A 14,510-nucleotide genomic window follows, 5' to 3' on the forward strand; every position below is an offset into this window, starting at 1 on the left:
TATTACAGCACTTGTTTTATATTATGTCATTTGATTGTGCAACTGAATTCCAAGGAAATGTGCCCAGAGATGGACTCCACTGTAAGCAAGCCTCTGTGTTTTGCTATTTCACCTTGCTGATGAAAGATTCTCACACTAAATAAGCACAAGAACCTGGGTACGGACTCATATATGTTCTTTGAGCCTCCAAGAACTTTTAAATGGTTTTATCTTTTCTTACTGTTTTCTTAAAGACTATTTGCACATACGGACTATCCTGGTAATACTGCTACGCTGTGCCAGGTCAGCGCCCCTGTTCCCTCATATAATCCTGAGAGAAGAGAGCGACGCCCCTTTTCACCGGAACTTGTTCCTAAGCCAGTGGACTGCCTGATTTATGCATGTAATGTGCTTCTGCAAATGTAGATGTGTTCTCCCCGCTTTGCATTTTTTGTCTCCCTTTTCAGGTGCAGTATCCAGCTGGGCAGGGCCCCTCCAGGTTGCGCCGAGGTCGGGCAACGTTAAAGCGAGGTGGTATGTAGTGGCCCCACTAGATAAATGTGGGAACTACACAAGGGTCAATTGGGGTTGTGCGTTACTTCTCCTCACTAGGGACAGGAGTGTTATCTTTAATTGTGCATTTTATGTAAATTGTAAAGTGTTGTTTTGTATATGTAATGTCTTTCCCTGTATTATGTAGCATCAGGCCTAGTCTTTGTAGTTAGACATCCCATACACTAGAGGGAGATAGGGAGCCCCTAGTATAAATATTCAGGCCCAGACAGGGAAGGGGGGTGGAAGGTCAGGAGTCTGCAGAGACCAGTTAGAAGGCACAAGCCAGAGCCTTCTCCTGACATGCAGCTGGACAGCCCAGGCTGTTAGTTGTAACCAGGGGGCTAGTAGAGGGATCCTAGCCTACCTGTGGATCAAGAGAGCCTCAGTTAGCTCTGAAGACGCCCCAGTAGCAGGTGCACCTCCTGGGAGAAAACCAGCAGTTACCCTCCAGTCAAGTCATGACAATACCAGGTCAGATAAGTACCATGATGGACAGAGGTTATATAGAATACAGCAAGTGCCGATATTGGAGAAAGAACCGATATACCAAGGATAAAAGCCAGCATTTAGGCATCCGGGCCTTGGCATCCAGCCAGCTAGAATAGCTGAAGGGGATAGAGCGGGGTTGCACTGTAAAGCAATCATCATTGGGTTCCTTCAAGTATCTTGCCTGTTTATTTCCTGCCGCCATCTGGAGTCTACCTGTTTGTGAAGTATTGTCTGAGGAACTGCATTACAATCATTTATTAACTGAACTGTATGTACAAAGTTTGAACCGTATTCTTCAAGTAAAAAGACGTTTGGTTTATCTACTGATTCTTCAATTATTCAATCTACACTATACGGTGTGCCACCGTCCAATTGGCACTGGCGTCACGTACCTCAATGGGACCTTGCCCCAGGCACATAAAACACCTGCAACACCCAGGGCACCTCAACCATCATCAGGCCTGGTCCCTAAATACAGAGTGTGCCCCAGAGGACTCTTGTGCCAACCTCTCATTCACTGCTGTACGCCTGCCCAGGGTTTCCTTACAAAACTGTGAGTAACCCTCGCTTGCCATTAACCGTGACCTCACAATCGCAATACCCTGCAGGTCTGGCGTACCGCAACTCACTGACGTTGAGCGCCTGCTCCTCCCACTTTATGAATGAAGCAGGCGGAGCAGGCGCGCGACGTCAGTGAGTGACGTAACGCTGCCAGCCGCTCTGCCTGCTCTGGATGCTTATTAGTAAGTGCTGATACAGGGGAGAGCGCAACTTTAGTTAAATTTATTAAGAAGCTAAGGATTACTGTTACTAGAGTAGTGATTACTAGAAATACTGCTGTGAGCGGCGGGGGGACACTGTTTTATAGGGGGGAAATCTGTGAATGACACATATATAGCAGTGTCATCCACAGATCTCCCCCATAACAGCACCATCCACAGATCCCCTCCATAACAGTGCGTCATCCACAGATCCCCCATAATAGTGTCATGCACAGACCACCATTAGTTCAAAACCCACCAAAAGCACACCTTTTGGTTAAAAAAATGTCTTTCTTATTTTCCTCCTCAAAAACTTAGGTGCGTCTTATAGTGCGAAAAATACGGTAATGTTATGTAACTGTTCACATGTAATATGCCTGGTCCACCAGCAGGTGGCAGCAAACATGGCAGAGCTGTATGTAGGTGGAATGGAACTTACCATTCCATTCTAACCCCTCTCTGGAGAGAAGTGGGCTAGTCCTACTTCCTGCAGGAAGGGTGGGGAGGGGGGCCAGTTCTAGTTAGTTTAGGTCTTCCCTAGACAGGGAAAGGGTGTGCAGGGGCATGTCTCTGCTGGACATGCCCACGCCAACCAGAGCACTTTAAGCTCTGCTGGCCATGGAGGCCAAAGCTTGAAGCCTCAAGAGCCAGAAGGAAAGTTCCCTGGCATAACCTAGAGTCAGACTACAGAGGAGAAGTGCAGCGTACAGAAGGAGCTGAGTTATACAACTAGCCTGTCAGTGCAACAGATAAAAATTTAACAGCTCCAATACGTTGTCTATGGTATGCGGCAGCGATTCCCAAAAGTGAAGTGGGTACAAGTCACAATTTAGTACATGCGTTTTTGAGGGACCGCGCGTTCCCTATCCAGAAGAATAAAACCTTTTCAAGCTTGACCCATCCAATTACGGAGACATAAGTAATTTATCAGGTCCCATTATCACCAATACAGGGCTCCTGTGGGATGTCAGAAAATACGCCAATAGTGAAGTACAATGTGAAAACGATTGCTGGCGACATATAGTACTTCCTTATTGGCGTATTTTCTGACATCCCACAGGAGCCCTGGATTGGTGACAGTGGAACCTGATAAATTGCTTATGGCTCCATAATTGGATGAGTCAAGCTTTGAAGAGGTTTTATTCTTCTGGATAGGGAACGCGCGGTCCCTCAAAAACGCATGTCAGTACAGCAGAGTCAGACAGCAACAAAGATATAGCAGAGTCGAGTTTGCCTGCCAGTTTAATGCTAAAGCCTGCTGGAACAAAGACAAAGCCTGAAACTGTTTGGAGAAACGTTCATCCAAGTAAAGTTGCCATAGAACTTCATCTCAAGGTCTGGACTCAAGTTAGTTCTTTAAATCCCTCAATTATTCCCCCTATTTATTGCTTCGGAGCCAAAGCCCATGCAGGGGCGTTGCTAGGGTCTCAAAAGATTTGGGGCCCATACCCCCCAGCCGCAGTAAAGGCATATTTGGACAGGGAATACAGCGCCCCATACCTATTACATCCAGTGATGTCTCCTCTGATGTAGACGTTCCCTTTCCTCATCTTCTCCATTCGGCTCAGATGCTTGCCACACGGACATCTTAGGCTAGTTTGACACTAGCGGCAGTACTTTTAGTCCGGCTGCCTCTTGGCGTGCGCTGCCGTGCTGCCACCGGAACTCTGCTCCTATTATAGTCAATGGGGACAGAGCGGCAGTCCAGGGGCACACGTGAACTAGCGGCAGGACGGATCCGACAGGCTGTTCACTCGCTGGAACAGCCTGCCGGAGTCTCCTGACGCTAGTGTGAAAGTACCCTTAGATTCCTCACTTTCCTATCTTCCTCCTCCTCCTGGTGTCCCAACAGTAGTATCCTGCTGCTACCCCCAGTACTGTGCCCGCTGTACTCCCCAACGCCCCCAAATACTATACTTTCAAAAATAGTGCCATGCAGATAGTCCGCCCAATACTAATAGGGCTCCCAAAAGTCCCACCAATAGTAATAATTCTGTCCCAGAGTGCCCCCTTTAGTGATAATTACCCTCCAGAGTGTCTCGTTTAGTAGTAATGCCCCCTCTGGTATCCTAAGTAGATTTAATGCCCCCTATAGTGCCCACAATAATTATAGTGGACCCCTGTAGTAACCCCAGTAGGTATAATGCCCCCCTATAGAACACCCTGTAGGTATAATGCCCCATATAGTACCCCCAGTGTGTGCCCCTTCTAGTACCCCCAGTAGGTATAATGTCCTCAGAACTGATAGCACCCCCTGTATTGTCCATAGTACTCATAGAGCCCCCTTGTAGTCATAATGCCCCCCACCCCTGCAGCATGCTCCCCTTCTTTTGGTCTGAGGCCTGATATCTCTGTCCTGAGGATGGTGCTAGTTGTATCGTCTGCAACCACAGAAATCTGCCAGGTGTGGACACAGTCCTACAAACACCAGTCCCTGCTGTCATCACTGGAGTCATGAATGCTGGAAACCAGGGAACAGGGGCGCCGAGGGTGTCACTATCAAGGAGACATTGTAGTTAGCACTGTTATGGGGGCATGAGGCCGGCAGTGCGGTGACGACACAGCCCCGCCCACCACGTGCTCCTAGCTGCAGTTCCAAGCTCCGCCCACTTAGCGCGTCCTCGGTTGCCAGGTAACAGGCGGTACACTCGGTGGAGCCATGGAGCCGGGCGGGGTGACGGTGCTGCCGCGGGCCAGGTACCGCCATGTGCTGGCTGCATGTGTGTGAACGGCTGTGGCGGGTCCGGTACCGCCTATGGGGTCACCTGGGTCTGTGTGTCTGGCTGAGGTGTGAGGGGGCTCGGACTGAGAGAACTGCCCTGTATTCAGAATAATAGTTATTATTGCTTTATCTATGTTTACTGTCTGTATATATTACTATTTGTATGAGATGTTTTATTATTGTTTATCAGTTTACTATTTGTATTTTTATACGTTTACTATTATACGTTCTGGTGCTAGGTTTACTATTCTTCTGGGCATCATGTGGCACTTGTGTTTCCCTCCATGGCACTGCCATCACCGCAGATCTATCGTGACAAAGCCTCAGGGCCATATCAAGGTTGTGCGGGCCCCTAGGCAAAATATTGGAGCCCCCCCCCCATATTATAATATGTAGGAGACATGCACTGAAGACTATGGGAGTCGTAGAAACAGCAGGGCCAGAAACTCCCTTAGGCCTCGTTCACGTTTCCATTTTTCACGGACGTGCTTTTCGCGGATATTGTAATGTGTCTGTTCACATGTCAGCATTTTTGTTATTGACCATGGGTCAGTGAAAAAATCACGGAGACGCGCGCTACTTTGGTCCATGACGCCGGCCAAACACGTGTTGCATCCATTTTGTGTCCGTTTTCCACTGTCCACTGATAGGAGATGCTTTTGAAATTCATATTTAGCTGAGAATCCATGGATTACGGATGACACACGGAGGATAAAAAAACGGACACATAGACCAAACGTGGAGATCTTCACGGATGTAACACGGACTGATTTTTTTTTTTTCACAGACACGAAATGGACATGTAAATATGAACGAGGCCTTAGGCTCCATTCACACGTCCGCATCCGTTTTTCGCAAATTGCGGAGCGGGTGCGGACCCATTCATTCTCTATGGGGACAGAATGGATGCGGAGAGCACACTATGTGTTCTCTGCATCCGCATTTCCGGAGGGCACACCAGATCTTCCGGTCCACGGCATTTTTTTTGCAGACACATTGAAATGAATGCAAAAAAAACGGAACGGACACAGAATGAAAATGCGTTCGTGTGCATGAGGCCTAAAGGGGATGTCTCATTACAACTTATCCCCCCCGTCTACAGCGTAGAGGATGTGTCTGGCAGTCGTCTGACCTCTGGGGCCTCTGCCGATCATGAGAATGGGGGCCCTGTGTTCCCCTGTTTGTAGTAAGCGGTGGTCACACATGCAGGGTGCCATTTCCTTCAGTCCTATGGGACCGGAGATAGGCGAGCATATCTATTCATGGATGCAGCGGCAAAGTCATTGGTCTTTACTAAAAATGTTCAACCATTTCTGACAAACAGGGGTTAAAAATCAGTCTCACTTTTTGTTTTCTTTGGATTCTGTCATCTGTCATGATGGCTCATGTGTATCTCTTATCTCTGATCTCCTGACCTCATAAACATTTATTATAGCTCAATTCTTATCAAACTGATAAGAATATGGCTTAAAGGGTTATTCCCATCTTGGACATTGGGGCCATATTGGTAGGATGTGCCCCCAATGTCTGATAGGTGCGGGTCCCACCTCTTGGATCGGCACTTGTACTTAGAACGGAGCTCGGAAAGTGCCAAAGGGCGCACCGCGCATGCGGGGCCGCCCTCCATTCATTCATATGGGGCCGCTGAGGTGGTCGAGCAAGCGTGGTGTGCTCCCATTCATTTATATGGGGCTTCCGAAAATAGCAGAGCGCGTCAGCGCTCAGCAATTTTCGGCAGGCCAGTAGGAACGCTTGGTGGTGGTCTGGCTACCACTTTGCCGGCTTAGTTTTCGTCTGCATTTACAAGATAGGTGCAGGTCTCACCTCTAGGACACACAACTATCAGACAATGGGGGCATATTTTAGTGATATGCCCCCATTGTCTGAGATGGGAATAAGGCTACATTCACATCACCGATAAGGATATCCGGTAGACTGCTCCGGTCGGGATTCCATTATAGTCAATGGGGATCCGGTGGTTTGCGGCTATGCCAGATTCAGTAACTCCAGTGGTCTGCTCCTCTGCCGGCACAAGCTACCGAATTACCATAGTGGAGATGTGACACTACTAGGGATGAGTGAATCGACTTCGGATGCTTCATCCGAAGTCGATTTGCATAAAACTTTGTAAAGTATTAGGCCCCTTTCACACGGGCGAGTATTCCACGCGGATGGGATGCGCAAGTTGAACGCATTGCACCCGCACTGAATCCCGACCCATTCATTTCTATGGGGCTGTTCACATGAGCGGTGATTTTCACGCATCACTTGTGCGTTGCGTGAAAATCCCAGCATGCTCTATTTTGTGCGTTTTTCACGCAACGCAGGCCCTATAGAAGTGAATGGGGCTGCGTGAAAATCGCAAGCATCCGCAAGCAAGTGCGGATGCGGTGCGATTTTCACGCACGGTTGCTAGGAGACGATCGGGATGGAGACCCGATCATTATTATTTTCCCTTATAACATGGTTATAAGGGAAAATAATAGCATTCTGAATACAGAATGCATAGTAAAATAGCGCTGGAGGGGTTAAAAAAAAAAAAAAAAAAAAATTTAACTCACCTTAATCCACTTGATCGCGCAGCCGGCATCTCCTTCTGTCTTCATCTTAGCTGTGTACAGGAAAAGGACCTGTGGTGACGTCACTCCGGTCATCACATGGTCCGTCACTATGGTAAAAGATCATGTGACGGACCATGTGATGACCGGAGTGACGTCACCACAGGTCCTTTTCCTGCACACAGCTAAGATGAAGACAGAAGGAGATGCCGGCTGCGCGACCAAGTGGATTAAGGTGAGTTAAATTATTATTTTTTTTTTTTTAACCCCTCCAGCGCTATTGTACTATGCATTCTGTATTCAGAATGCTATTATTTTCCCTTATAACCATGTTATAAGGGAAAATAATACAATCTACAGAACACCGATCCCAAGCCCGAACTTCTGTGAAGAAGTTCGGGTTTGGGTACCAAACATGTGCAATTTTTCTCACGCGCGTGCAAAACGCATTACAATGTTTTGCACTCGCGCGGAAAAATCGTGCATGTTTCCGCAACGTACCCGCACATTTTCCCGCAACGCCAATCTGAAAGAGGCCTTAGAATGTATTGGCTCCGATGAGCCGAAGTTATTACTTCACAAAGTCTCGCGAAACTTTGTGTAATAACTTTGAAAAATTATTTCTACTGTAAAAAACCTTTGTATCGAACTCAGGTTCGATTCCAAGGTAACACTTGGAACCAAACCCGAGTTCAATACAAAGGTTTTTTTACAAATTAATTTCCGAAGTTATTACACGAAGTCTTGCTCATCGGAGCCAATACATTATAATACTGTACGGCTCATTGGAGCCAATACATTCTAATACTGTATGGAGCGCCCGCTTCGTACTGTATTAAAACAAAGTTTTATGCGAATTGACTTCAGTTGAAGCATCCGAAGTGCCTAGAACCTGCTCTAAATCACCACCAACCTGCTGTAGAACCGCATTCTAGGCTTGCACCATTTGGACTGTAGTCATGCCTTGAGGTGCCGCACTTTTCTTCCCGAGAGAGCTGGCACCAGATTCCAGGCTCGTCAATCATGCCACCTTCGGCCAGATGACTAGTCAGGTGTCGGGAGCTGTAATGGTGGCCGCAGTGGTTGTCACTCAGCTTTTCTATAGACAGATGTCCATCCAAGGTTTTTGTCTTGAGGATTAACTGAATCCTGGGATGTCGCCTGATGTTACATTTAACATATATGGTGGGCGCTTTTCCGGGGCCTATGGAAGACGCGCAGGGGGAAAGCGGAGTGGAAGGATCCTAAGCTACCACCAGTTGAATGCCTAGTATTCCAAAGCATCATTGCCTCTCAGCGTATCGCCTGCAGATGCCTATGGCAGACCTGAGGCTCTTGTTTGGTGCCAAGCTGCCATTGTGATCGTGTCATGGGGCGGCGATGGGCGGAAGGAGCCCTCCCTTTATCAGACTCCTTAGATTTCTCAGTCAGTATTGACAGCAGCAACTAAAGGGCTAAAGCCGACCTCGGCCATTCTCCACCGTTGATTACAGCCCATGCAATCCTCCAGATGTGAGAGTACGTCATGTAGCCTCAGGCAAGGCAATCCATGGTGTACATTTATGTCATGCATCTCCAAGGGGATTAATTAATTATGATAAATTTTTTCGTAAATTTTTATAGGCGTCAGAGCTCCCTTTATTCTAAAACGCTACAAATCCTCCGCATATGCAGAGCAGTAACGAAGACCTGGTGCAGCAGGTGTCGGCCCTCAGCTCGGTCCCCCACGAGGCCGACATTAGGACAGATTTCTAGGAAGCCAATTGACCTGTAATTAAAGAGGACCTCTCACCTCTCCTGACAGCATCTAGTCACATAATTTTATGTGACATTTCTCTATTATTTCTAGTAGGAATACATGAATGATTTACAATAAAGGTCCATCGGGTTGCCACCAGCTTGGGGGGGGGGGGGGTGTCCCTGAGCAGTCTGACAGTGTCCAATCACTGCTGCCAGTGTCAGACTGTGCTCACACCCCAAAACTGGTAACACCCAGTTGGACCTCTATTGTAGAGGGCTGTCAATTTATTCATCAACTTCTAGTTGGAATAATGGAGGAGTAGTACAACATAGGCTCATAATATAGATGAATAGATGCTCCAGAATTGTTATTACATGGGGGGTGCAAGTAGTTACTAAAACAGACAAGTCAAGATAGGTGTTGGGTCCTCTTTAAATAAATGATATCATACTAGCTACCACTAGAGGGAGCTCACTGGTTCACATGTAGTAGTATTGTGCCGTGCTGCCAACATGTGTACAAGGAGTTGGGGTTATATATACAGTATCTTACAAAACTGAATACACCCCTCACATTTTTGTTAATATTTTATTCTATCTTTTTATGGGACAACCCTGAAGATCTGATACAATGTACAGTAGTCAGTGTACGGCTTGTATAACAGTGTATATATGGTGTGCCCTCAAAATAACTCAACACACAGCCATTGATGTCTAAACTACTGGCAACAAAAGTGAGTACACCCCTAAGTGAAAATGGCCAAATTGTGGCCACCAATATTTTCCAGCACTGGCCATGGAGTTCACAGGTTGCCACTGGAATCCTCTTCCATCCTCCATGATCATGACATCATGGAGCTGGTGGATGTTAGAGACCTTGCGCTCCTCCACCGTTTGAGGAGGCCCCACAGATGCTCAATAGGGTTTAGGTCTGGAGACATTCTTGGCCAGTCCAGCACCTTTACCCTCAGTTTCTTTAGCAAGGCAGTGGTCGTCTTGAAGGTGTGTTTGGGGTTATCATGTTGGAATACTGCCCTGTGGTCCAGTTTCCAAAGGGAGGGAATGATGCTCTGCTTCAGTAGGTCACAGTACATGTTGGCATTCATGGTTTCCTCAATGAACTGTAGCTCCCCACAGCCGGCAGCACTCATACAGCCCCAAACCGCGACACTCCCTCCACCATGACACTTCCACCACCATGCTTGACTGTAGACAAGACACACTTGTCCTTGATTGCCGCCACACACGCTTGACACCATCTGAACCAAATAAGTTTATATTGGTCTCATCAGACCTGAGGACATGGTTCAAGTAATCCATGTCCATAGTCTGCTTGTCTTCAGCAAACTGTTTGTGGGCTTTCTTGTGCATCATCTTAAGAAGAGGCTTTCTTCTGGGACGACAACCATGCAGACCAATTTGATGCAGTTTGCGGCGTCTGGTCTGAGCACTGACAGGCGGACCCCCGGCCCCCCACCGCTTTAACCTCTGCAGCAATGCTGGCAGCACTCATACGTCTATTTTGAAAAGACAACCTCTGGATATGATGCTCAGCCCGTGCACTCAACTTCTTTGGCCTTTTCTGATTGTAACCTGTCTTGTTAAACCGCTGTACGGTCTTGGACACCATGCTTTAGATCAGTTTCAGGGTGTTGGCAATCTTCTTATAGCCTACCAGTGATGGCTAACCTCCGGCACCCCAGCTGTGGTGAAACTACGACTCTCAGCATGCTCCATTCATTTCTATGGAGTTCTGAGAACAGCCAAGCAAGTGTGCATCTTGGGAGTCGCAGTTTCACCACAGATGGAGTGCCGGAGGTTAGCCATCACAGGCCTAGGCCATCTTTATGTAGAGAAACCATTCTTTCTTTTTTTTTTCCAGATCCTCAGAGAGTTCTTTGCCATGAGGAGCCATGTTGAACTTCCAGTGACCAGTAAGAGAGAGTGTGAGAGACATGACACCTGAGACCTTGTAGTCCCACATCACCGGGAAGGGAAAATGGCTAATTGGGCACAATTTGGCCATTCTCACTTAGGGGTGTACTCACTTTTCTTGCCAGTGGTTTAGACATCAATGGCTGTGTTGAGTTATTTTGAGGGCACAACATATATACACTGTCATACAAGGGTCAGATCTTCAAGTGTTGTCTAACGAAAAGATAGAATAAAATATTTCCAAAAATGTGAGGGGTGTACTCAGTTTTCTGAGATACTGTATATTGATGTCTATTCACACATCAGTGGTGACGGTGGATCAGAGTAAAAATCACGGAGACGTGCACTACGTTAGTCCATGATGTGGACCAAACACGCCCATGAAAGTCTAAAGCCTCATTCAGACGTCCGTGGAACACGGTCCGTGAGATACCGGACTGGAGTTGCAGGAGCGCACGGCGTCATTGGTTGCTATGACGCCGCGCGCTTTGTGCCGCCGCAGTACAGTAATACACTTGTATGATCTATACGAGTATCACTGTACAGCAGCGACGGCACGAAGCACACGGCGTCATAGCAACCAATGACGCCGTGCGCTCCTGCAACGCCAGTGCGGTATCTCACGGACCGTGTTCCACGGACGTCTGCATGAGGCTTAAGGGTCCGTGAAAAACGACTTGGACAACTCGGATGGCTTATGTGTTCTGTCAGTGGTTTTCACGGACCACTGGTAGGAGATGCTCTGGATATTGATTGTCAGATGAGCAGTGTCTGTGGTATATGGATGACACACGGAGGGCAAAAAACGGACACACAGACCAAACACGGATTCTTCATGGATAAAACGCGAAAGCTACGTGTTTCATCCATGCTGTAACTCCATTGAAGTCAAAGGGTCCGCAAAAAAATAAATAAAAATGGATGCAACAGGGATCTCACACGGATGTCTTTCATATTTTGCAGATCTGCGTTTTTTCGGATCGCAAAATACATATAGTCATCTGCATGAGGCCTAAGCTAGCACTCCTGCACACCACCGTATCCCTTTTTCGGTCTGCAAATCACGGATCCGCGAAATACGGATGCAGCCCTTGTGCATCCCGCACTTTTCGCAGGCCTCATTGTAGATATGCCTATTGCCCACAAAACGGACAAGAATAGGACATGTTGTATAATTTGCTGAATGAGTCTACATTCGAACTGCAAAAAATGCGCAGGAAGCCTGATTCTCAAGATCCGTAGGGGTCCCAGAGGTCGGACCCTCACTGATGACACTGATACCATCGCTTTAGGGATTAACCCTTTTAATAAATGATGCACGGACGATTAGACCGTTATCCTCATTACCGTCACTTTTGCATCCTTGCGCTTAGGTTATAAATTAGCGACGCTGAAGGACGAAGGACATTTTATTACAATAAACGTTATTTTCAGTTTCACTGAAAACGTGTACTGCGTTGGGAGGACTTAAGCCTGACCTATTCTTTGTAGATATAATCTTGAATAATCCGTCAGTGACCTACAATCCATCTGTCAGTGGAAAGGAGACATGGGGGGGGGGGGGGGTGGACGGATTTCTACATTTCAACTTCCTAGTGTAGGGGGAAAAAATAACAGCGAAATCAGTGTAAGTAATGGCTGAGTGAGAGGAAGGACCGGCGACCTACTGCCGAGATATAACATGGGGGTATTACTCCGACAAAACAATTTTATTGTAATGTGCCAGCCAAACTGCAAATCTAGAAGGATTAACCCTGTCATAACTGTCATGTCCTATTATTGCCCGCAAATCACGTTCCGTGGCTCCATTCAAGTCAATGGGTCTGCAAAAAAACGGAACACATACAGAAATGCATCCTTATGTCTTCCGTTTCCGTTCCGTTTTTCGCGGAACATCTATTGAAAATGTTATGCCCAGCACAATTTTATCTATTTGTGCTCGGATCGGCTCATGCTGAGAGGGTACCCTACCTAAGCCTATACTCCACCCCCCCAACCTAGAAGCAGCAGAGTTATGCCGGAACTGCTTATCGAAGGGTAGCCTAAAGGGGGCTACCCCAATGATGAGACCTGAAAGAAGGGAGGGCTCCTGGGTGGGTTGAAATCGTTCGAACCGACAAGTGGGGGGAGGAGGGCCAGGTTTAAATAGTGAACGCCCCGCCTCCCCTCACACAAATGCGGCACTCTTAGTTGCCTACCACTTGTGCTCGGATCGGCTCATGCTGAGAGGGTCCCCTACCTACGCCTATACTCCACCCCCCCAACCTAGAAGCAGCAGAGTTATGCCGGAACTGCTTATCGAAGGGTAGCCTAAAGGGGCCAAAAGAACCATGCATAGGAGTTAGAAAACTTGATAACAGAAACTACAGACCAAAACTCGAAAGCCAATGATATTTCGTATAAGGATCCGGGATATTACGTATGGAACACACGGAACTGCGACGACCCAACCGTTTGATGACATGTACTGGCACCTTATGCATGGACGCCGCCGCTGCCGCGCCCATGCGGAAGGAATGTCCTGTGATCCAGCGAGGACCGACCCCTGGACCTGTCAACTAACCTGAATGTACGTAAGAAAGGCCGCGGTGGTTAGCCGGGCATTGCCTAGTTCGAGTATGGGAGAACATGCCGCTTGGACTAAATACTACGCAGCCAAGCCTCCAAGGCCTGCACCGGACACCATCTGCTGTCCGTGGGAAAGTATCTGACCGCCACTGGTTGCCCCGGCCGTGACGTCTTGGACGAGGCTAAGGTGAGGACATAGATGGACCCGCGCCGGATGAGCTGACCTTTCCGCAGGCACCCAGCCAGCGTATTGGTGCCCATGAGCTCGCCTGACCTGAGGAATCCATGGAAGGCCAGGTACAAGGCTGTTTCTACCAGAGCGCTAACCTGTGGCCCGAACGGTTTGCCCCTGCAGTTTGCCTGTCACGGCCTGAACAAGCTACCGGTAAATGGCTGACGCCCATGTCGTTTCACAACAGACATTTTGCGCAAACCCTTCAACGCCGCTTTGATCGGGTAGGCGGAGAAGAGTGACGGTAGGTCCGGATGTAGCCTGCACCAATGGTGCTGAATACCTGCCATGTATAGTTAACAATGCTATAGGACAGGTTTAATTGAGAGTGGCAAAAACCCAGACAAAGCCCAATAGGTGAGTGATAGGTCCCCGGCCAGCGGCCGGGTAGGTGTTCTCATATCTCTGAAACAGGTGCCAAGCTGTATTGTAAGCCCTCAGAGTATTACTGGCCAAGGAATTGGCCATCAGTCTCTTAGCTATGGTGAGATGGTATCACGGTCGGCGTGGCTATCACATACGTGACACAGAGGGAGGGAACGAGGAAGGCCCTGCCCAAGTGAGAGGGAAGATGGTGACCCCTGACTCACCTGGCGGCTGGCACCTGGCTGCCCTGACGTCCCTAGACGGGTTCCTCACCCGTACGCCGATCACGTGCCTAAAGCCCTGGCTTTCCCTGAGCTGAGCCCTAGGTAGTGAACAGGGCGGTGGGAACACTAGTCCGCACCACTAGCTCTAAGGGAAAACACCAAGGGGAGGACAGACAACACAGACTCAACATATATTCCCAGGTGGGCGACAACAGGAGACAACAATAAGCCAAACAGGGATCCGGAGGGTAGCACTCAGGAACAACAACCAGGATTAACCACTCCAGTGGGTCAGTATAGATGTCCAGGCAGGAAGCTCTATAACTGGCAACTAGAGGAGTGTGAGGGGAGAATATAAGGAGGTAGGGAGTGGCAGACACG

At 48.1% G+C, this 14,510-nt stretch overlaps 1 protein-coding gene across 1 annotated transcript in view; it reads left to right on the forward strand.

The window, feature by feature from the left end:
- The first annotated feature begins 4,437 nt into the window (after window positions 1-4,437).
- The window catches only part of TSNAXIP1 (translin associated factor X interacting protein 1), a 69,976-nt gene continuing 59,903 nt past the window's right edge, over window positions 4,438-14,510 (forward strand). Inside the window, exon 1 of the mRNA XM_040409122.1 lies at window positions 4,438-4,481. Within this exon, the coding sequence (XP_040265056.1) occupies window positions 4,444-4,481 (38 nt within the window). The 5' untranslated portion in view covers window positions 4,438-4,443. The remainder of the gene's footprint in view (window positions 4,482-14,510) is intronic.

Source organism: Bufo bufo, chromosome 10 (assembly GCF_905171765.1).
Source record: "Bufo bufo chromosome 10, aBufBuf1.1, whole genome shotgun sequence".
Lineage (NCBI taxonomy): Eukaryota > Metazoa > Chordata > Amphibia > Anura > Bufonidae > Bufo > Bufo bufo.